This window comes from Leguminivora glycinivorella, chromosome 10 (assembly GCF_023078275.1).
Source record: "Leguminivora glycinivorella isolate SPB_JAAS2020 chromosome 10, LegGlyc_1.1, whole genome shotgun sequence".
In the NCBI taxonomy this organism is placed as follows: Eukaryota; Metazoa; Arthropoda; class Insecta; order Lepidoptera; family Tortricidae; genus Leguminivora; species Leguminivora glycinivorella.
Window position 1 is genome coordinate 15972210 of NC_062980.1, and position 25756 is coordinate 15997965.

The following is a 25756-nucleotide window of genomic DNA, read 5'->3' on the forward strand; positions in this document are numbered from 1 at the left end:
AAGATGATACACTTATTATTATTATTATTCTCTTTATTTCTTTCAAATCTTAGGCTAGGTTATTTATAATACGAATATAAAAGTAAAATACAAAACCACTTACAAAACAATAAAAAAATATAAACATATTATAAAAAACCTAACCTAGGGTGCCGCCAGCAGCGGGGCAGGGCCCAAGCTGCCGGTGGTTAGGGCTGCAGAGAGAGGAACCGTCGGACTATCCGCGCTGTGTCCAAAATCACCGCCTTCTGCATCTGACCCTTGATCCAACCACCGAGCGAGAGTCTCTTAAGATGTTGGTCGAGACTCTTCGCTATGAGACCGTTCGCTGAAACGACTATCGGGACAATGATCGTTGAATCAACATCCCACATGGTGGTTATCTCGTGAGCCAAGTCTAGGTACTTACTGGACTTGTCCTTCTCGGCTTTCACGAGATTCTCATCATGGGGGATGGTGATGTCAACGAGCACGGCCCGGCGTTGCGGTCGATCTATTATCACAATGTCAGGCTTATTGGCTACAATAGTCCTGTCAGTGATAATAGATCGATCCCAATAGAGCGTGGCACGGCCATTTTCAAGAACTGGCGCAGGTAAGTACTTGTAGTACGGTACTTCGCGGTCCACAAGGCCGTATTGAAGAGCAAGCTGCTGGTGAATGATCCGGGCTACGAGATTATGCCTGTGCAAGTACTCACCATTAGCAAGATGAGAACAACCGGAAATGATATGCCTGAGTGATTCTCCGGGACGGCGGCATGCCCGACAAATGTCGACCGTGCCGTCCTTCAGGATATATTTCCGGTAGTTGTTCGTCATCATAACTTCGTCCGCAATTGCACAGGCAAAACCCTCAGTTTCTCCGAAGAGGTCCCCGAATCGTAACCAGTTCACCGATGCGAGCAGGTCTACATCGGGTCCCGTGAGGGCCTTGTAGAACCGCCCGTGTAGCTGCTTGCTCTCCCATACCGCCTTGCGGTCCGCAGTATTTAGTACCACAGGTTTGCGCCAGTTCTCTTTCGCCAAGGAGAGCGGCGTGAGGTTTCCGTCCACTGCCACCACATCACGATGCATCCCGCACTCGTTGTTAAGGAAGTAATTCCTAAGATTGTACACCTCACGGTTGTGGAGATCTTTGGCGTTTAGGAAGCCTCGACCTCCGCACTTCCGTGGGATGTACAATCTCATAACAGACGAGCGCGGGTGTAACATACGGTGTGTGGTAAGCAGTGAGCGGACCCTCCGATCCAGGGCGTCCAGCTCAGTCTGGGTCCACCGTAGTATGCCAAAGGAGTATGTGAGTAGAGGCATTACCCAGGCGTTAAAGGCGCGCACTTTGTTGCCTCCTGACAAAAGACTGTTAAGGACTTTTGTCAGCCGACTGAAAAAGCGCTCCTTCACCGACCGTCTAATGCCAACATCCTCAATACCCAACGACTGTGACATACCAAGGTACTTATAGGTTTCTGATTCAGAGATAGATCTGAACGACATCGTCTCAGAAAGTTGTAAATTTTCTGAATTTACAACCTCCCCCGCTGTACATGCATGACCGCACACTTATCGACACCAAACTCCATTCTGATGGCGGTACTGAAAACTTCTGTGGTTTTTAATAGCACCATCAGGTCTTGGGTGTTCGGTGCAAATAGTTTGAGATCGTCCATGTACAGAAGGTGAGAGATGACTTCACCCTCTCTCCGAAGCCGGCAACCTAGCCCAGAATCCTTCAGCAGCGTGCTGAGGGGATTCAGAGCTAGGCAGAACCATAATGGACTCAAACTGTCACCCTGGAATATTCCTCGCTCAATCCTTATGAAGTCCTGCGGGCCAGGGGGCCATCCCTGCCTCCTGGTTGACGAAGGACTGTGGTCCACTGCCTCATACATGCAGCCAGGAAGGATATTAAAGCTGCATCAAGTTTATACAGCTCCAATACCCTTCTCAGCCATGAATGAGGCACCGAATCATAGGCCTTCTTATAGTCAATCCAAGCGGCCGAAATGGCCCCCTTGTTCCGCCGAACTTGTTGGCAGATGGTCATGTCTATGAGGAGGAGCTCTTTAGTACCACGGGACCCAACCCTACATCCATTTTGAGCGGGAGCCAGAATGTTGTTAGCGACAATATGCGCGTTAATTTTTGCTCTCAAAATGGATGTAAGGAGCTTGTAAAGTGTAGGTAAGCACGTGATGGGTCTGTAGTTTTTTGCTTCCGTGGTACTACCGGACTTATAGAGCAGGAAAGTAACACCAGTTGTTAGGGAAGGTGGGAGAGAACCAAGATCGAGGGCTTGTTGAAATTGCGTTGCCAAACGCGAGTGCGAGCATCGAAACCATTTTAGCCAGAAGTTGTGCAATCCGTCCGGTCCAGGACTTTTCCAGTTCTGGGCCGTACGGGTAGCACAACTTACGTCGTCGGGGCTGATGGTGATAGCCCCCATAGGCTCGATGCTCGCGCACTCGCGTTCGACAACGGTCATCCACTCACCCTCCGTGTGTTCGACGGGCACCGACCAGATGCTACGCCAGAAATCAGACATGGCAGTAGCATCCGGCAGCCGCACGTCAGACACACGAGGGTCGGTTTCCTCCCACCTTCGGTATACTTTCCTTTGGTCGCTTTGAAAAAGACGATTCTGCTGGAATCGGTCCACACGCTTTCTGTAGCGGCGAATACGGCTTGCCCATGCATAGACTTTCTGCTTCAGGAAGTCGATGCGCTCTGTGACATTGGCCAAATAGTCGCGGGGCCTGATTATTATTATTATTATTATTTCGTTTTAGACAGGCAGCTGATGCTGGTACGTCTAAATCATAGTCCACTAGTAGTAGTACTTCTCCATATTATGCATTGGTGATCTCATGATGTGACCGAAAAATCTAAGGGTTCGCTCCTGTCATATTTTGGAGAGGCGTGTGGTGATATTAAGTTCTTCCAAAATAGAGATGTTAGTTCTTCTAGCTGTCCAAGGTATACGTAGCAGTCTTCGCCAGCACCACATCTCAAAAGCGTCAATCTTAGCCACGTCACAGCTTTTTAGGGTCCAAGTCTCGGCACCATACATAAATATCGAGAAGACAAGTGCTCGAACCAATCGCACTTTAGTTTGACGTCGGATTCCTCTGCTCTTCCAAATTTTATCGAGGTTAGCCATAGCACTCTTCGCCATACCGGCTCTACGGCGTATTTCGTCAGTGCTGCCACCGTTGCAGGTTATTAACGACCCAAGATACATAAACTCGCTAACTTTTTCGTACTGGCGAAGTGCGTCGGTAACTGGAAGTATATTTGCCCTGTCAACTACCATTATTTTAGTTTTGGAATGGTTTATCTTAAGTCCGAGCTTAGCGCTTTCATCTTCAATTCTCTTCAGAAGATATTGTATTGTACCTCAGTACCATACAGAAAAAGGTACGGTGGCCTAGATGGCATTACACCTTTGGGGTACGCTCAGCTAGATGGCGCTAAAATTAATATTTTGACATTTTAACACATATCAAGCTAAGAGTACGGGCCAAATTGTCAAAACTGAGGTTCAAAAGTTTTAAGCCTGTGTCAAGAGATGACATCTAAGCACTGTGATTACACATTTTACTTCGACAGTAACTCTCTATAATACTCGATCCTCTTTGGTACAAAATAATACAATTTTGGGACCATTTTTTTTCACTTGTTTTTTGTCCTAGATCGAAAGGACTCGTTTCTGAGTAGGAAAAATATAAATATTACCTACCTTAGAAATAATGTTTTTGGTGATTATTCTCGCGAAAATGCCCGTATGTCATACATATTCTGCCGCCGAGTGAAATATTGATACAGTCCTTTGAGTCCTTGTATCACTTTACACTGGGGTCACCCTAAAATGGAACTCTCGTCCAACAAATGAGAATGTAGGCTATTTTGTCGAGAAAAACATGTCAAGGTAAGGGTTTAAAAATTTAGGACTCCCGTAAATAACCACCGTGGCCCCGCAATAATCGCAAGGGAGACATGGGACACAAGAAATTAAGAACGTCAAAGGTTTTGGGTGGTAAGTATACGAGTCCTTTAAAATATAGGTACAGTTACTGTAGGTATAGGTATGATATATAGGAAATATGCACTGCACTGCACTGTCAAAAATTACTGTTAGTTTGAAAAAAAAAAGATTAAATAGAGCTTCCCGCATTTTTGCTTCCCGGGTGACACCATCCATAAAATTTTATGAACTCATTTTTGTTATAAAATTCCGTCCGTGGTGGTTCCAAAAGAATTGCACGTAAGACACGGGACACAAGGAATTTAGGATGTAAAATGATTTGGATATAATATTAATGAATTCTTGACATAAAAAAATAAATTTATTGAATGTATAATATTGACCGATTGTTTATTTAAAACATATACCTACCTAACTGAAATTATGATTATCATGTAATTGTAATAATATCTATCGCATAATTTAAGCTTAGTCTTAAATGCATGTTATTGTTTTTAATACGACTTGTAAAAATCTATTTTTATACCAATAAAGATCTGAACTCTGAACTTTGATACAAGGCTACTGTATGGATAGGTATATAGGTAAATTAGGTAACTATGATAGGGAACAAGGCACCGCAGTGCCAAAATTACGTATCCTCGTTGATATAGGTATTTGTCTAGTATATGGTTCCGCGACACACCATCCATCAACATTACTTAGGTATAATTTTTTATATTAAATAAATAATTCCAAATTTATGTCATAAATTAAGTATACAGTATGCCTTGTAATATCAGAATTAAACTAAACAGAACCTGTGATGAGGCGATAGCTTCGCTCCTACCGCCCAATTTATGAAATGTGGAAGATTAACTTAACTTAACTTACTAACTATCTCCCTTAACTTACTAACTATAACCTCTAAATAATAGCTGCAGAATGCATAGCATCAAACCTAACAAAACGAACCCTACCTGCTTAATAGCTCAAACGAACCATAAGTAACTCTGAATGCGGTTCATTCAGGATTCCTTGGGGATATTAAGGTTCAGTGAATTTTCACGTGGCTCGAGTAAAATTAGAAACTTCATTTAACGTTAACAAAGGAATAATTTGCGTGGTGACTTTGGCTTTGTGACTAAAGTCAACTTCTGAATCTCGTTACCTTGGCTCACAGATGTATGAAATGTCGTTAACTTTATTTATTAATTATAATATTAACAAATGGGTTAAATTGTGGCGTGGGCGAGAGGCTGGCAACCTGTCACTGCAATGTCACAGTTTCGTTTTCAACCCCTTATTTGCCAAGAGTGGCACTGAAGCTTTAGCAGTTTCATGTGTTCTGCCTACCCCTTTATGGGATACAGGCGTGATTGTATGTATGTATGTATGTAATATTAACAAGTAGGTACATTATATAAGTAATAGGCTCTAAAATAACTGAGAATAAACCGTTTAGTTGGTTATGACATTGGGCTTATATACATACGTACGTAATGCGCGTACATGATATATTATGTATGTATCTTGGCATTTCAATAGTATGGTTTGTCCAGTACACCCAGGGACGGCAAAAAATTGGAATACCACTGAAAAATAGGCGGATTAGTTATCAGTAAAGTTTGAAGCAAAATGGAATTTAACCGCGGTTATGTATTGAAAAAACTTATAAATTGTGTGTAGTGTTCACACACGATTGAGCATAGTCGTATTTTCTAGAGCAAGCATCGTTGAACAGATTCTTGGCGGCGGCGGCGGTGCCATTTTATATTTTATTAGCACTTCTGCACACGTATTTGTTTTGTTGTTTTTCTGCTTTTAAAGATTCAATGAATTAATAAAATAAATAAATAAATATTATAGGACAGATTGACTGAGGCCAACGGTAAGCTCAAGAAGGCTTGTGTTATGGGTACTCAGACAACGATGTATATAATATGTAAATACTTATATACATAGAAAACATCCATAACTCAGGAACAAATATCTGTGCTCATCACACAAATAAATTCCCTTACCGGGATTCGAACCCGGGGCCGCGGCGCAGCAGGCAGGGTCACTACCGACTGCGCCAGACCGGTCGTCAAATTAAAACAAAAGTCTGTGAATAAAATAAATATCGTTCTCTTTATGATTGGTAGACATTGTAGAAAATACGTGTCTCAGTTCAAAATGATAAATGTGACGATGTAACAGATGTAACAATTTAAAAATTGTATTTACAATGATATTGACAAAGTTATCAAATTTATAAAACATAATTAAATATACTGCACAGATAGAAAAGATATTTTAATTTAAGACGGAAAACTCTCTCAAACACTGTTATTTAAAAGGAATAATATAATTCTTCATCTAATAACATGGTCTTAACCTAAAGGGATATTCCTTTTTCAAAGAAGAATCAAAATTGTTCAGTCGTAACTTTATATACATTTGGTACAAATAGGACAGATTTGAATCAAAGAAGTATTTATTTGCAACAAAATATTACACCGTTTTAGTATGAATATGCTAGTTCTTAAAAAACGTCTTTGGTTCAAGTAACCTTTATCAAAGCAAAAATAAAAACCTGTTAAAAGAAGATTCACCACAATTTGACTACAAGAATTCTGCGTTTTTAATAGGAAATCATAATTTCTTAATTTAACTTTTACGTTCTACAGTCAAGACATAAAAGTTTAAATAAAAAAAATACACGGTTTTACGTCAAGATTTAGTTCAATCTTGGCTTGATTTTAATAGTTCTTGATTTGATGCTTTGCAACTCCATTCAAAGTTCCAGAATAACTTAAAACAAAAATAAACACAGATTTATGTCAAGATTTATTAAGTTCTTGGCTTTGTGTCACAAATTCTTGATTTAATGTCTACAAGCTCCATTTGAGAATCAACAAGTTCAAATCAAAAAATATCAAGGTTTTACTTCAAGATTTAGAACAATCTTGGCTTGATTATAATAATTCTTAGTTTGATGCTTATAGACTTCATTCATAATTCGAGCAGGTTTTAAATAAAAAATCAACACGGACTTAGGTCAAGATTTATTACATTCTTGGCTTCATATCACAAATTCTTGATTTAATGCCTACAAGTTCCATTTGAAAATCAACACGTTTAGATCGAAAAATAATAAAGTTTTGCTTCAAGATTTAGTTCGCGCGCCGAGCGGCGACACCGGTTTAGTTACCAAAAAACCCGCTAGATGGCGCTGACCCCAGCCCATAGAATTCGTACATCGCGGTGTTAAGATTTTTCCCGATTTGGTTAGGCTCGCCGGTTGGAACTTGATATGTATCGAATCATAGGAATACAAATTCCGACATAATAGCCCCCTGCTTCCCTCTGGGAACTACGCGCTATTATTGAGGACTATCCTAAACGTGCTTCCGCTCCAGTTCTCTCTCTCTCTCTAACTGACTGGGGAACTCGTCTTCGTTCTGAGTTATAAGCTTGTAACGTACGGGTTATTGAACATAATACACACCTCTCACGTCATTTCGGCTTTCCCTTCTCTCCCCGCGCGCACCCCCGCTACAAACATTATTTACTCAATCTAAGAAATATAAAATTTCATTTCAAGAAATTATATATTTTAAATGAAATAAGATAAATTACATCCAAGAAGTAAGTATATTTGGTTTAAGATACTTACTGTTTCACCCCAAGAAACATTAAATCTAACTTCAAACATGTAAATCTTCATCTAATACCGTCAGAACTTTTAAAATGAAAAATGTATATATTTGGTGTAAGTAACTAACCGAAAACCGTCATAACTCTTAATACAACAATTTTATTACTTAGAACCAAGAAATATTATACTTGTTTTTAAGAACTTGCTGATTTGCTTCTGAGTAATAATTATCACTGAACAAAACGTTTACGCTCTTGGAATAAATGATTAAGTTTTTAAAAAAAGATTGTTTTGCTAATCATGTTAAGATATAAAATGGTTAGTGCAAGTAATAAACATCGAGACATTTTATGTTTTATATCAAGTAATTAAAATCTTCCTGATATGGGAAACTGGATATCTCTTGGTTCAAATAGGTTTCTTTGGTTGAAGAGATATTTTCTATCTGTGTGCGAACTACTCCATTATGTTATGACATTGATCATTGATATTTCATACTCATCACCGATTTGGTTCCTAGTAGAAGATAAATAGAGAGAACGTTCCCGTTTCATGTGAAAACATTCAATATGATTTCGCTGTGTATGTTAGGCTTGTGCCGTTTCGTTCGTTGATCGGAGAGCTCCGATCTCGTTCAGTCGCTCCCACGAACTAGTTCGCTCTTTTAGGTCTTTTGCTCATTTAGTTCAGCCAGACCAGCGACCGTTGCGGTAGGAAAGATCAGAACGAATGGGACCGAGTAGTGTCAAAATGATACGAATAGTCTACAGATAGTAACATTCCGGGCCGAAAGGTTGTAAGTAACCGAAGTTTAATATGAAAACTTGACTTTTTTTGTTGCTCTGCTCTCACTCTCGGTCGGCGCAGTCACACATTTGTTCTCGATCCAAACCGCTCGTGTTCGCCGATCCTGTACTGAACTAAATGAGCAAAGACCGATTCTCAGAGCACGGAAAGATTCAGTTCATTTCGGTCATTGATGGGATTTTATTCCTAACAGTTCATAGTTCGTGAACGACACAAGCCTAGTGTATGTAGACCCAGGTTATTTATTCGCACATGAAAGTGTTCCAGTATACGTCAATACCTTATATCAATATTAATCAGAATCTTTTATACGTATTTTCAATGCGAAAAACAAAATATTCAGCGAATTTCTCAATTGGAATATTTGAAGCGAAGTAGAACGAAGCAGTTATCGTTAATCGTACATATAATCTGCTCTCTGATGGGCTTTTTCCGTTACGCTAAATCGATTCCCAGCAAATTTGTAAAATTTTATTTTATATCTCACATGCAATATGCATTGGGGTTTCAAATATTTATCTCCATTTATGAGCATTTCTTTTTTTTTGCCACTTTTATGAAGTGTGATATTTTTGAAAAAAAATATGCTATTTCTACTCAGAATTACTAGCTTTTTCAATCCTAGTAGTTAAAAAAATTGTCCCACACGATTTTTTCTTATTTTGTTACCACTTTCCGTACATGTTGTATGGGGTAACAAAAGAGGAAAGTAACAAAAATGTATGGATATTCTGGGACACTTTTTGTCTCCCAGTGAGATTGAAAGTACTCGTGATTCTGAGTACAATTGACCTAAAATTCCCTAAAACAATCAAATTTTTTTAAGTCAACGCTGGCACTCGTTTTAAATATTTTATGGTGGCACTTAAAAATATTGGCTCTGGTTGATCCGAATCCAATGCGATTTGTAACCAATAAATTTTCGGGTATTCTGACAACAGGTATATACAAAATAAATAAATAAATATTGGGGACACTTTACACGGATCAACTTAGCCCCAAACTAAGCAAAGCTTGTACTATGGGTGCTTAGCGATGATATACTTATATATTAGATAAATGCATACGTATATATATATAGAAAACATCCATAACTCAGGAACAAATATTTATTTGTGCTCATCACACAAATTAAATGCCCTTACCGGGATTCGAACCCAGGACCGCGGCTCAGCAGGCAGGGTCACTACCGACTGAGCCAGACCGGTCGTCAAAATAATATATGTATGGATTCCCATATATTACACGACACTTATTTTTTCGACTTTCGTCATCATAATTTAGCGTGCTACATGAAAAGGATTTAATTAAAAACATCACAAGTAATCTACAGAATAGGTACGGTATGAAAGAAAAAAAAAACAGGTGAATGATGAGATAACAAACGACAGATAAAAATGAACAACCAACCCATAGATTGCCGTTTGATTAAATAGGGCAAGAGATGACTTACCACTTGAATGCCAAACTGAAAAGTATGTCTTCCGTGTGTCTCCGTGAGTAACGAATCCAAAATCAATGGCACTTGGCTCGAGAGACAGGCGGGGGAAATCCACATCTAATACCAGTGGTAACATCTGAAATCATTAATTAAATTACTTACTATTCAGTTTATAATAAAATTGTGGAATGACTACTATAGACGGTAAACCAAATCCTAAAAAAATTTTCTATGGTAACGGAACTTTCGCCACTAAATTTTCAATCAATTTTTAAGTGTCATGGCTTGTCGATGATTCCGCCTTAGAGATGGGCGCTGACGGGTAAATACCGGGAAAATACCCATATCTACCCAATCTACCCGGTATTTACCCGTATCTACCCAAATGAGCGGGTATAAAAAATAATCTATGAAATTAAAGATTATTCTTAATTACATGACTGAAATATGTTTTTCTACTAAAATGAATATATATATTTGACTAACTAATATTAAAATGTTAACAGAAATTCTAAATATTCCAATATATCATGTGTAATTTACCACATTCAATTAAAAAGTTGTATTCCCCAGATGTTTTAGGCCCACTAAGTATTCAAATAACTTACTTAACTTAAACACGGTGGACAGACAAATGCAAATTCATTAGCCAATGAGGTCACAGCTTTGCAAAACGCCAGGTAGGTGCATCCGTATTGAAAGGGTGCAATTAGTCACTTGACCGGTCAGTTACTTTTTTTTATTTTTATTTATGGGATACTTATACTTTAGTTTGTACTTAGCTAAACAAGCGCCACGTCCACGTGTGATTTTAATTAATAACACTTGCTTTGAATTCGGACTGTAATAATGCCTTCTATGTGACTTCGGCTAGATACTGGACTTCGGCTAGATTACTGTAGGCTTTACCAAACAAACAGCTATATATCCCAACTAACATTTTAGTGCTATTATTTTGGTTTTCGACGCTAAAAGCTACTATAGATGTCGTATAAAGGTTTTCGGCGTGACCGCCAGTCGTATAAAAGCCTCCAGTACACGCTTATACCGCTAAAAGGTGTTATTAGGAAGTGATATAAACGTTTATATCACCATTTTATAGAGCCGCTATAGGCCTGGTCTATAACAGGATCAAATATGACTACTATAGGTCTATATTATTGTATAATAGTGTCCAATCACTGCTATGCAATCAATTTGCGCTATTAAGGTTCCCGACAAGCCGCTATAGTTGTTGCGTTATACAGCTAAAAGGTGTTATTAGGAAGTGATGTAAACGTTTATATCACCATTTTATAGAGCCGCTATAGGCCTGGTCTATAACAGGATCAAATATGACTATTATAGAACAATATTATTGTATAATGGTGTTAGAAATCACTGTTATGCAATCAATTTGCGCTATTAAGGTTCCCGATAAGCCGCTATAGTTGTTGTGTTATACAGCTAAAAGGTGTTATTAGGAAGTGATGTAAACGTTTATATCACCATTTTATAGAGCCGCTATAGGCCTGGTCTATAACAGGATCAAATAACCTACTAAAGAACAATATTATTGTATAATAGTGTTAGGAATCACTGTTATGCTATCAATTTGCGCTATTAAGGTTCCCAACAAGCCGCTTATAGTATTTTTAGTAGTTGTGTTTTAACAGATTTAAAACCTAACTATACCACTATTTTGGGATATAGTGGCTTTGGAAAACACTGCTATAGTATTTAACACTGTAGTAGTGATATGAATATCATTATAGAGCTATTTTGCTGTATAATGAAGTTTTCAGGATACGTTTATATAGCTTTGAAAAGCGTTAATAGTCGTTTTCTAATGCCTTTTATATCTCATCGCCGTATACGCCACAATGACTCTTTTATATCACAGAACTGTTGAATAATGGTTTCGGTATCTCTTTTAAAACACAATAGCATTAATTATAGCTGAGTTTACTATATGTTTTATAAACCAAATCAGATATATAAGAGTAGAAAACGATTACTTTTAAATGATAATTTTGACGTTAAAAGGCTGCTTTATGGTGTTTATACATCGTAATTATGAAATCAGGCCAAAGATGCGGTATCTGGTTCCGTACAGTGTTTTTAAAGAAATTAATTTTAAAAATACACATAGCGACCAATTGTAGTTTAGATTTGTCATACTAAAAAGAAAACAACATTTATTAATACTGTTTACAAGATCTTTCTATAGTAAAACATTGAAAACAAGTATTTTTTGCTATATAAAGAACTTATAAGTTAAACTGGATCATAGTTAAATTCTCATGCAACCCTAATTGAATCCACGATGGCGGGCTTATGGCAATGAATGCGTATGATAAGTGATATAGTCGAATTATAAAAGCGTATGTTTTACTTCTTGGATCCATAGTAGAAACTATGGTGCCAATAATTTTATTGTATTAAATTATATTTATTTATTTTATTCAAAACATGTATAAATCGAGGGCGCATTTAAAATACTCCATTAAACTAATATTCTTTTAACGGTAAAATTTCCATCGCATACCTTTTTGCAGTAATGATGGAAGTATACGAAATCCAAATTATGTTAATTGACACTAAACTTCACAAGTTCACACGCCACTTTTCATTAAGTTCCTCGTTTAGAACAGTTTTTACACACATTAAATTATTTTAGAAATTTCGCATTAAAAGGGACGGCAACTGCTATTATAGAACAAAATAACCTGTATAACGGAATCTCAAATGCTACTATAGCATAAATTGATACTATAATAGCGTTACTGTGTCCTCTATGTCAACAAATTAGCACAATAATAGTCATCATTACATCACCATTATAGACCTTAAACGTCACGGATGATACTGCTATTATATAGGCCTATTATATCACTAAATGGCTGCATAATTGCGCCAAATCGGCTCTACAGTACCAATATAGACTATTTATAGGACCATTTAGTGTGATTTAATTTGGTGTTCTCGACCACTATAGGACCAGTAATTGTTACTTGAGAGGAACTATAATAAGCACACAAAATTTCATCCCCATCGGTTCAGCCGTTTAGGAGGAGGAGGTAACAAACACACAAGCATGTCAATTGATGATATTTAACAAATTCCTTATTCAATACAAATACTTCGATATATGTTTATAGAACTATATTAATAAAATATAATAAATTATACAATACCAAGAAAACATTTTTTCACGATTAAATTCAATTTATGTCCCATTTTATTACAATATTTATTTATACCCACCCATTAGGGTAGAAAAGGTAAATATCAGGTAGATTGGGTAAATACCCGGTAAATACCCGATATCTACCCCGGGTATTTTCCCGCCGCCCATCTCTATTCCGCCTACGTCAATGTTTAGAAAAGCACGAGTTTTATAAAGACAATTGGCGGGTGAGTCCTACATTTTTCAAATTTGCCCCCTTTTTAACCGACTTCAAAAAAAGGAGAAGGTTCTCAATTCGACTGAATGTTAATTTTTTTTAGTATCAAGGTTTGGTTTACCTTCATTTGTTAGTATTTCGTCAATTGATCCACCAATCCAATTATTACCCGATAACCTTTATTCCAGCACAGGTCACTCTTTTTATGAGCGCAGGTCGTCTGGGTAACTCGTCTAGTTACTTCTCTTCGAAGGCTTCTTATTTTATTATGAATGGACTTACTCTTGACCACAGACTAACCAAACTTTATTCCGATACCCGCTCAATGTCATAATTAGTAGTAAGAATTTTGTATATTTTTAGAGAGCCAGCTGGTAAAACTTATAATTACTTGGTGACATTAACTGACCTCCAAAAGTCCTTCTTCGCATGAAAACACCATGTGTCCGATGACTTCCCGTTTGGAAGGATAACTCGAGAGCACGCACTTCTTGTCGACGTCATTCACCTCTTCGACAATGGGCCACATTTCTGCAGTATCCACCGCCACTTCTACGCACATCTAAAGCAATCAAGGGAATCAAATAATAATAATAATAATATCGTCTAAAAAAACGCCTCTTACAGATACACTGTAAGAGAATTGACTAGGAGTAGTTGTTAGACAAGAATAGTTATTTTATTTCCTTTTTCTCTAACAATATTTTTTGTCCTAACAAAAAATCTATGAAAAGTAAGTAATACAAAAATTTTAAGGAATTCACGGTAACCTTATATAAAAAATATATCAGCAAAAAATTTAAAATACAGAAAAACAATTCAAAATGTTAAAACAGCGCCTGGATGCCAAGACAAGTTGGTACCGGCAACCATACGAAGTGTAAAAAGTACCTTCAGTGAACTAGGCGTCGTTGACTGGACAGAAAAATATAAAGGTTTCACCAAACCTATCGACGCAGGACGATTTTAAGTCCCTAAAAACGATTCCGCGTCGATATGTCTTGGTGAGACCTGAGCAGTTTTTAATGTTGAAGGCCAAGTTCCACTTTGGGTCACAGCAGTAAGTATTGTAAAAGTAGCAATTTTTACACAGAGTGGAGTGGGGGGTACTTTTTATCATCAGTTTCTTCTATTCTAAACCGAGAATTAAGACACCAGCCCAGCGCGCTAACCAACCTTTGTCACTGGACACGGCCATATTCTCCTACCAGCTTGGTTTGCGATAACGACTGCGGCTCTCGCATAGGCTCACTAGCCATTTGCGGAAGTGCCGCAATTCTAATAGATGCTCCTTAAATAGGGAGGAGCGAAAAAACACTTTTCTGGAATTTTATCAATCAATGTTCTGCAGATAAACTATTTTTTTTTAATAATGTGTGTACAAATTTTCAGCTTTTTAAAACAACATCTTCAGCCTCAGCCACCCAAAGGTTTGAAATTTAGAAAATCTCTTACAAACCTAAAAATTCAACTTTCAGAAAATAAATTCGGTAGTATTATGTTTAGTATAATTATGTTATTGGTACATATCGTTATAAGAAACTACCAAAAGTTGCGAAAATATACGTAGCGTCAAAAATTACCAGAGTTTGCCTATCTTCCGTACATTGGCCAAAATAAGTAGCCAATAAAATACTGAAAATTGCCGATTTTAACGCTATTTTCTCAACTTTTGGTAGTTTCTTATAATGTTAATCCATACTAATATTATAAATGGGAAAGTGTGTGTGTCTGTTTGTTTGTCCGTCCTTCACGGCAAAACGGAGCGACCAATTGTCGTGATTTTTTAAGTGGAGATAGTTGAAAGGTGGATTGGGAAGGGAATGGAGAGTGACATAGGCTACTTTTTGTCTCTTTCTAAAGCGAGCGAAGCCGCGGGTAAAAGCTAGTATAATATGTATCAATAATCTATACAAAACATAATACTGCCGAAAAACCTTTTTTTTCTCAAAGATGATTTTCAGGTTTGTATGAGATTTTCAAAATTTCAAACCTAACGGAGGCTGAAGATGTTGATTTAAACGGCTGAAATTTTGCACAAAGGTTTCATACACTAAGTGTCATTGATTGATAACTATTAGGATTGCTATTTCCAGAAAAGTGTTTTTTCGCTCCACCTACTGCTTAACCCATCATGTTATTGATGTTAGAGGCCATTGATGAAACCCACGTAAGTGGTATGACGATCGCACTCACCGAATGCGAGCTCCAAGGTTCCACCATCACTTCCACCTCGTTGTGCCGTTCGCCCAGTTCATGTTCGCAGCCACACTCACAGTCGTTCCGCTGCTTGTTCATAACGATCTGCCATGGGGCCTCTGTTACACAGTGGACGAGTAGAGGAGCAGTGCCGACGTTACGCATTCGGAAACGCTTGCGAACCCTAAATTTTTTGTTGATTATTTATAATATACGAATAAGAAATCCAATATAAATTTGTTACTTAAATATGAACCTTTAATTTTGGTGGTCCATATGTCAAGAGTGAGAGGTGAATTTGTTTTGTTAGAAAAAGAAACGAAATTAAAAAATGCAATTTATGTCCAATTGAATTTGCTTTGAATTTTATTAATCTGCAGAACGTTGAATTATGGTGGCGATCATAAATTACAAAGAAAATAATCAATCTGAATCATAACCATGTCGGCATAAGCACATGCTATTGATGCTATATTTAGATGCTGATAATATTAAGCAACAATAAATAATGTCAACAAATGTCATTTATTTGGAGAAATATGTCACCCGAAAAAAAATCGCATGAAGACGACTTGTAAAACAGCGTCTAGCATTTATAATCGTTAATATCTATAGTATAATGAAATAAATGAGTTCCTAGCTTGGTCACTTGCCATAAAAAATTTTTATACCGAGTTACCTATTAGTTTTAAATATACAAGCACCAGAGTTTGACTACATTTTGAAAAAAAAAATCTATCGGCTCCAAGCTTGAATCAATCATACATTTTATCCCTTGCGTAAATCTATATAACTAAGGTTTATTTTGCGACTTGCATTTGCATTCGACGTGCAATGCAATAGCGACAAATCCTGTCATCTTCTAAAGTTGCACTTCAGGTCGTCTCATATACACTACAGCAGGGGAGGCACTGATAGGCGGGACGATATCTCGCCCGCAAGGTAGGTTACCTATCCCGTTCTAATCAAGACGGTTAGAAAAGAATGGCGAGATACTGTCGCGGTTATTATCATGTGTTGGCCCTGCTGCTAAGAGCATTGGTGTCGAACTGTGGGTACGTGTCACGACCCAAAGGCAGACTTGGCTTTTCACGACGTTGCCGTAGCTGTTAATAAATGCGGAGTGCTCTATTCACTCCATTCGTAGGATTCGATTTCAATATCTTTTAGTGCATATTGGATTACTCTTCGGTGCTATATTATATTTGCGGTTGTCTCGGACCGCTATTGAAACCTAATTGTGCTTTATTTCAAAAGTAGTATTTTTTATTTGAATAAAGGCTTAACCCATACCCATAACGTCTCTTTCTTTTTTAATTCTGTCCTATTTTTTGACGAAAATCATACACGCACAGCATTCTCATTTCTCACTTTTATCTCAGCAGTCTCACTTTATGCAAGTTTCAAGAACCTGGGGTGGATTTACTGGTGCTGTAGCAGGGAGCAAGTTAGCAAAACAAGAGTAGCAGTAATGCTTGCCAGAAATTTTACCTACAATAGCACTAATGAAGTTGGTTCCACCCACCCCAACTTTCGTACGTTCTTGCGAAAGGCAAAATTTAGAAGATTACCTAGAAATTTCGTTGTAATGTAGGTCTAGCGCGCACATATGCGCACGCACTTCTTTGCACGACAGGCGTAGAACAGCTGCGCGAGGCGCCTGTCGGATGCCAACCCGAGCTGGTGCTGGCTCAAAACGGAACCAGTGGTTTCTGTCACAAGAGAGTAAAACTATTCAAGGCTATTATTTCAAGAGTAGGGATAAGTTCGCCTTTGTACTCTGTCTATCCTGTGTCATATTTGTGTTTTGTGTTTTGTACAATAAAGAGTTTATACATACATACATACATACTATTATTGCAGAATTGAGTCGGGTAACTTCAAACTGTCAAGAGTTCTTCAGACGACCGACTGGTGGCAGTCGGGTCCAGGTCGGCCCAGGTTTCGCTGGGAAAACTGTGGCCTGCTTTAGCTTCACGTCAATATGTTGCAGAATTACGGTGTGTAGAAGTTGCAGGATCAAGACATATAGATAGGCACTGTCTAGTGGAGGCCAAGAATCATTTTGAATCACCTAGCTAATTAGTGAACTCCAGACTAGTATCTATTTGAAGTAGAAAAATTGTCAGTGTCAGGTCAGTATCAAGTTTGCGATCAGGCCACTAGGAAAATTTATATGAAGGCAACCCCACAGTCAATAGAACAGGTTATAGAGTGCCTCTGGGCAAGCCTTTAGTTTAGTAACACCTTTACCTGATGTTACTCATACTTCAAGGAAACATATATAAACTGGTACCTTACCCTCGGTCGTCAACCGGAATAGTTCTCAGCAGCACTAGTCCAGGCGGCGCAATCTCACCCCCTATCAAGGGTTTCAAACTCACGCGCCAGTCCTTCCATTCTCCGGGCGTCATTGAACAAACCTGTGGTTCCACCTGTAAAGCAGACAAAATTGATAAAATTGCTAAACATACAATATTTTAGGTACTCAAAAGTGCTTAGAACCTACTAATTATGTTTTTCTTCTTAAGTATTATTTTATTCGTTCTTTTTTTTGTAATGGCTATTGTGTGTGTTTTTTATATTTGATTGATTTTGTATGTATATTTTATTTCTTCTTTTTTCTTTATTTGTTTTTATGTGTCATTGGCGTACATGCCACCACTAAACTTAGATGTAGTCAGGTCCTCACAGAAAACCCGCGCTGCGGGTTGCCGCGGCATCATGCTGAGTGTGGTCCTATTTAGCGTTCATTGTATGTTTTGTTTGCATGCCTTCTTTTTGTGTTTACTACTCGTATGTTGTGACGTTAAATAAATGAATTCTATTCTATTCTACTAAAAATGTGACATCGATATAAGTTGCATCAGACCACCAAGTTAGTGACTTGTATTTTGTTAGCATTAGCCTAAATTGAATATTCGTGGATACATATACTGCAAATCCCATTTTTTACTTTGTCGAGCTCGACAAAAAAAAGTTAATCACGGTCTGTATTTCAATCCATATAAGTCTAATGGAAATAAGTGTGAATCATTTAAAACTCTCATATATTCTACACCGTGTTTCACTTAACACTAAAAACCTGAAAACCGTTTGTTCCGAATCGAGAGTAGAATCGATTGAGCTATATCTTGGTGGGGGTAATATGTTTATTTAAATTAGTATGATTAGTTATTTTTTACGTGCCTATTCTATTGTATTCGTAATATACGTACAACATTGTGTATATCGCATTGCTCGAGGTTGTTTACCTTTTTCAGTATTTAGGGGTATTAATACTGGCTGGTTACTTGGGCGATTATTTTTTCCGCTACGAGTTTGACGTTGTTTGTCAGTTTAATCCACGTTTAATCTTAATGTTTATCACGTCATAACAAATTGAACTCGTACCTAATTACAACATTGTCATTCTGAATATTGGGTTTAAATTTGCTTACTGCGATAACCTGTCCAGTTTGAAGTTTACTGTGACAAAGCTTTAAAGTGTTTTACAATGACCTCTTAGCTGTCTATTGGTAAACCTTATGTCGTTGCAGTAACGTACACAAATAAATAGTTTTATGGTTTATGATGGAAGTTAGCAATTATTTTATTGAGTGTAGAGCTAAAATTCAAGTGGAGCTGGGTGGCTAGCCGAATGGCACAATCGCTCACGAAACGCTCACGAAACGAAGCGCTAGTAGATATCTATCTCTATCGCGCTTGCGTATTGGCGCGACAGAGGCGGGCCAGGCCCCGTAGCCGAATGGCATTTCTCCGACGCCAAACGAAAGCGATACGCCGCTGGCTCTGTCGCGCCAATACGCAAGCGCGATAGAGATAGATATCTACTAGCGCTTCGTTTCGTGAGCGTTTCGTGAGCGATTGTGCCATTCGGCTAGCCACCCTGGCCCCGTAGCCGAATGGCATTTCTCCGACGCCAAACGAAAGCGATATGCCGCTGGCTCTGTCGCGCCAATACGCAAGCGCGATAGAGATAGATATCTACTAGCGCTTCGTTTCGTGAGCGTTTCGTGAGCGATTGTGCCATTCGGCTAGCCACCCTGTACAGAAATCTAAAAATTCAATTTAAAAAAAGTAACCATCAGATTAAAAGATGAATACTCTAGATGAGTTTAAAAAAATAAAAATCTGTTGGGGTGTCTGTGGTTTTGAGTGATACCGGAAACACGTTGTATATTGCTTAAGTATACATGTGATGTCATCTCCATCAGTCAGATTCTATTGATGTCAAAACATTAAGACTAGTAAAATTACAGAGATGTGCGAAACAAAGTAAATATTTTTTAACCAACTTTATATCTAATACTTTTAAACGAGCAATTCTTGTATATTTATTTATTTATTTATATATTTATTTACAATGACGATCTCGGAAACCGCTCTAACGATTTCGCTGAAATTTGTTATGTGGGGGTTTTTGGGGGTGAAAAATCGGTCTAACTAACTTATCCTTAGGTCCCGGAAAACGCGAATTTCCGAGTTTTCATGCGTTTTTCTTCGCGCGCCATCTCGTGTGCAGTAGTTGTACTGTTAAGACAGAATTCTTTCGGTCGATGTAAGTACCATTTATTGCAAACACTAGATGGCGACACAGGTCAAGGCTAAAACGAATAGAAAATACACTATTTGAGTTTTTGTGGCGAAATGCGCGCCATCTCGTGTGGAGTAGTTGTGTTGTTAAGGCTGAGAATTCTTTCGCTCGATGTAGGTACTATTCATTTTTGAACTAGATGGCGACACATGTCAAGGATACGAAACAGAACCGAGCGAAGCTCGGTTGCCCAGATATTAGGTATTAAAATGTGATTATACCTTGTAATAGTCCTCGTCTTGTAGTCCGTGATCGTCTGCTAAATATAGCTCAATACCAGAGTACATCTTGTCAGAAAACGTGGAGGCTTGGTCGCTAATGGCCAAAGAATCGTCTGGAGATCAAACAATTCTAAGTTTAAAATATTTATTTTCCCCTCACTAGCTCGGAAACACGTGTTTTGTCCTTTAATACCAGCGGGTAAAAACGCATTTTATCCACTAGTGGGTAAAGTAATTTGACCTTGAATAAAATCAAATTAACTGCTTTAAAATTGATAAAAGTAGGTGAATCTAGTAATAAAGATGATTTACCACCCGTGGAACTACTGGAAGCAGTGATAAACGCATTTTTTTTGCGTTGTAGTTTCCTCGCTATAGTGAGGGGAAAAGTTTTGTGTTACACTCGGGTGCAAATGTATTTTACTTCTCGTGTGTTAAAAAACTCGCAAGTTCAGGATTCTATTCTCGAACCACTCGCTTCGCTCGTGTTTCAACTACAGAATCCTTTCACTTGCTCGTTTTTCAATTCCACACTCGGCGTTAAAATACAACTTTGCCCCCTTGTATAACAAATAACTATTGTTTTACAAGGGGGCAAAGTAGTTGTTTAACCGCACGTGCTAATAATATTGATACCCGAGCTAGTGAAAGATTCCAATATTGAAACGCGAGCGTAGCGAGTGGTCCAAAAAGTGGAATCTTGAGCTTTGCGAGTGTTTCAAGGCACGAATGTTAAACAATCTTTGCCACCGGTTGAAACACAAAATCACCACACCAACACGAACATAATTTACTGACTATTAAACATCAAAATAAATCAAATCTATCAATTTATTCAATATTTATGATTCAAAATCCTCAATTAAAGGTAAATTCTACCAGCCAGATTAGGACATCAAGTAAAAATTTGTATGAAATTACTTTGCTCTCTTGTGGATAAAATGCAATTTTGCTATTTGTTTTCGAATAGCAAAGAGAGCCTTTATCAGTTGGTGTGGTGAAAAGAAATTTAATAATATTTCAACTATTTGAAGCTATATACTTTTTTATACGTACGCATGACTCTGTATGCGATGTTCTTAATTAAAAGGTACCTAAGGCCATAAAAATGAAATTTTTAGTACCTATGTGTATACAAGTAATGTACATGAAAACGCAACTCTTTAAGACATTGTTGTATCTTTTCCTCGAGGTTTTTTCTTGGTATCAAGTAATAGGCTTTAGTTAGTACTTACTTGATGGATTCTTAGAACAAGGACAGATTGGCTTAAGATTATCTGTGAACCGCATGTACACTCTAAATGGTAAGGTAGCTTGGAAGTGTTCTGAAAAAAATAGGTATAAAATTAAAGTTTTGCATATAAAAGTTTATGTTGGGGACATTTTGTCATTCGGTAGGTATTTGTCATTGTGTATCTTTCATATTATTTAGGGCTTTTTCAACGCAACGCAAATAATCACCGAATGCCGAATTGCGGCCAAGCTGAATACTTGGCCGCAAACAAATATTTAATCACGTTTAATAAAATAAAATGAAAGCATAATATTACATAAAACCTAGTGTTCTTAACTTAGGGTTCACTCACTTCTATCAAAATAGAAGCTTAAGTTTAATTTAAAAAAAAAGCAGTATTATCACTTTGACAACTTAATTGGAATTATTTCAATGAATTCGTATACTTGCAAACTTTACTGTTTTTTCAAGAATGCTAAGATTTGAAAAAAGGGGAAAATATTTGTTACGCCTACTAGTTCATTTCAATTGATCTATCGTTAAAACTTTGTCTATTGAACTTTTTGATTTCATGCCTAACCAATAATTAAAGTTAATTTCCACGTTAAAAGTAATCACTAATCAATTAAATAATAAATTGTTACGAAAATACGAGGAATGGAAAAATCTGAAATTCAATGAGACGCATTGCTATGAAAATAGATATTACTTAATGAAAATATAAAGTAGATAGGTATATATTAAAACTGCCCGAAACAAATGTAAGTATATGTGACTTTTTTTATTTTTATAAGTGAGGGATACGTCCTAAACTGAAATTTTAAATAATTAACTAAAACTTTAACAGCATAAAATCTTAGCTTAATTGACGTCTATCGAGAAAAATCTACGCTTAAATTAAATCGCTTCCCAAATAACTTTTTAACAAAAAATAAAACCGCCTTCAAAAATAAGCGCATTACAAAACACGGAGAAACTAAAAAGCAAAAAATAATAAACCTTTGAATTCAGATTTCTTATCGTATTGCAATAATCTAAACATCCAAATTATAAACAAATCAATTATTTTTGTGGTCGGTACCAGACCTGTTCGTCGCCTTGCTATTGCCTGTTTGCCCCACCCAACCATACACAGGCTGGTACCGACTCCAAAAATAATTGATTTGTTTATAATTTGGATGTTTAGATTATTGCAATACGATAAGAAATCTGAATTCAAAGGTTTATTATTTTTTGCTTTTTAGTTTCTCCGTGTTTTGTAACGCGCTTATTTTTGAAGGCGGTTTTATTTTTTGTTAAAAAGTTAATTTATTTGTTGATTTTTAGTGATTCCTAGTGATATTATATGTATCAGTCCGAATATATGTACAGTAGTGAAAGAATTATCCTTTAACTCCTAACCATTGAGAAAAAAAAAAAAAACATTTAGTCGAATTGAGAACCTCCTCCTTTTTTGAAGTCGGTTAAAAAGTACAAAAAAAACTTTTGACAAAAAAAACGCTTTATATCTTTAACATTTTTCTATAGTGTGATAAATATGACATAAATTATGAAAAACCTTGGTTGTTGTGACCCAGCGTATGTATGGTTGTGTTCATATGTAGATGTTTATAGCGATTGTTCTCGCCCGACGACGTTTTTATACCGCGCGTCCCGCAGGTGAGAACGAACACATCCAAACATTTTCAAATATTGCATACAGACGTCGCAGGCGACGGACCATCGTTACGTCACCCGTGGCAAGTCAGACCAACCAAAGCTCAAGCGATAAGCATGTCAGCTTCGAAGTTTGCTTGATTATAGCATAGAGGAATACGAGAAAGTACACTGAGAGAAAATACAACCAGTTTTCATGTTCGTTCAACAAGTTTTTTGGTTAATATAGCGCCTACGTGCTCTTTGGTTCAAACAACAAGCTACTTGTCATTTGAATCGGCAATATATTTGAATCAACAAGTCGATTTTATAAAAACAACCTGACACATATTGTTTTAAACATACGTTTGGCTGATTCAAACGGATAAACCGCAACAAGTCGAACTTGTTAAATTCACAATGCAAATTTCTCTCAGTGTAAGGGAAGAGTTGTAACTCCATACATCAGTATATGCGGGTTATTTGTATAGGCATAGTTAAGTGACATCTAGCGACAATCACGCGTCAATCACGCGTCAACTAGCGTAAATTATCAGTACTGCTACTTGTCAATAGATGTCGTGACGAACGAAAAGTTGATCGAGTAGTGGTACTGATAATTCACGCTATTTGACTCGTGATTGACGCGTGATTGTCGCTAGATGTCACCAAAGAGGATCGAGTATTACTTTTCGTTCGTCACGACATCTATTGACAAGTAGCAGAACTGATAATTTAGGTACGCTAGTTGACACGTGATTGTCGCTGGATGTCACCAAAGAGGATCGAGTATTATAGAGAGTTACTGTCGAAGTAAAATGTGTAATCAGAGTGCATAGACTGTCATCTCTTGACACAGGTTTAAAACTTTTGAACCTCAGTTTTGACAATTTGGGCCATATTCTTAGATTGCTGTGTTAAAGTCGTCAAATATTAATATTAGCGCCATCTAGCTGAGCGTACCCCAAAGGTGTAATGCCATCTAGGCCACCGTACCTTTTTCTGTATGGTAGTGAGGTACGATTTTTTTAGACTTTATCTGTCTATACGGAGTTATATATGTCTGTGATGTTACTTAACTATGCCTATACAAATACACACCCACAACACACACAATTCACAATTCACAATTTCAGGATTCAAGTCACAATTTGGATTTCTTTCAACCCCTTTTTGCTAAGAGTGGCACTGAAATTTAGTATTCATGTGCTCTGCCTACCCCTTTATGGGATACAGGCGTGATTATATGTATGTGTGTATGTATGTATGTATACAAATAAGCCGCATTTACTGATGTATGGTGTTACAACTCTTTCCTTGCTTAGTCCTCTATGATTATAGTAAAAAACATTACTTTTCCCCTCACTAGCTCGGAGAAACGTGTTTTGTCCTTTAATACCAGCGGGTAAAAACGCATTTTATCCACTAGTGGATAAAGTAATTTGACCTTGAATATAGCCAAATTTTCTGCTTTAAAATTGATAAAAGTGGGTTAATCTAGTGATGAAGATGTTTCACCACCTGTGGAACTACTGGAAGCAGTGATAAGAGCGTTTTTTGCGTTATACTTTCCTCGCTATAGTAAGGGGAAAAGTTTTGTGTTACACTCGGGTGCAAACGTATTTTACTTCTCGTGTGTTAAAAAACTCGCAAGTTCAGGATTCTATTCTCGAACCACTCGCTTCGCTCGTGGTTCAACTATAAAATCTTTTCACTTGCTCATTTTTCAATTCCACACTCGGCGTTAAAATACAACTTTGCACCCTTGTATAACAAATAACTATTAAATGAATTTTAACTGTTTAAAGCAGATTCTTGTTTAGCTTCTATACGTCCCTGGTGTGTCATTTTCAACAAGCTTAAACTACGCAGCGTCTAAAGTTGCCAGACTCCAGAGACAACTCCACCTTTTGTAATACCCGGGGTCATGTCAGAAAATGTACTTTGGCACTTCGTGTTTGCAAAATTTAACACTAAAACTACGTTAACGCTGGAGACGCTAGTGCACGTCGTAGTTTGCAAAGTGTTGTTCAAAGTTTTATTGTAAGGACATCCGAGTACAAAGTCAGGATTGACAAATCCATACAGAAATAAATCAAAAACAGTTAACTTTTTTGTAAAAAATGGCGGCATGGGCATTGTACTTTCATAAGGAAATTAATACGCATCAATAAATTTAAACCGCGAATGTAATATTTTTTATAATTTTATTTGTTCTCTATTAGAAAGTAAAAGTAAGGTTGAAAAAATATAAGATTTTGAGTTTTCCAACAAGTTTGAACAAAATTTATAAATCATATTGACATAAATAAAATAAAATAAATAAGTTTTACTGACTTTATATTTTGTCAACAAAAATACAATAGGCAGGTTGTGTGTAAACCTACCTATTGTATTTTTTGAATTTGATCTTAACAATTGTGAATAGTGATGTGCAAGTTGCGGAAACTTTCCAAAAAAATCCTAAATTTCTTGAAAAATTCACAAAACTTTTACGAAAAATAAAGGGAATTTAAATTTATGAAATGGAAAGTTTCCATCCATACAATTGTCCATACAAAGTAGGTATGGAAAGTTTCCGAAGTTTTCCTATGTGAAAATTTCAGAATTTTGGAAACTTTCCGTCGGCA

The 25756-nt window shown here is 37.2% G+C and overlaps 1 protein-coding gene across 1 annotated transcript in view; it reads right to left on the bottom strand.

The window, feature by feature from the left end:
• LOC125230191 overlaps positions 1 to 25756 on the bottom strand; it is a 52466-nt gene that overhangs the window by 16167 nt on the left and 10543 nt on the right. The window contains exons 3-9 of the mRNA XM_048135261.1: positions 21493 to 21582; positions 20258 to 20370; positions 17741 to 17874; positions 17011 to 17151; positions 15437 to 15623; positions 13650 to 13802; positions 9867 to 9990 (exon numbers count right to left, since the gene is read on the bottom strand). Of these exons, the coding sequence (XP_047991218.1) occupies positions 9867 to 9990; positions 13650 to 13802; positions 15437 to 15623; positions 17011 to 17151; positions 17741 to 17874; positions 20258 to 20370; positions 21493 to 21547 (907 nt within the window). The 5' untranslated portion in view covers positions 21548 to 21582. The remainder of the gene's footprint in view (positions 1 to 9866; positions 9991 to 13649; positions 13803 to 15436; positions 15624 to 17010; positions 17152 to 17740; positions 17875 to 20257; positions 20371 to 21492; positions 21583 to 25756) is intronic.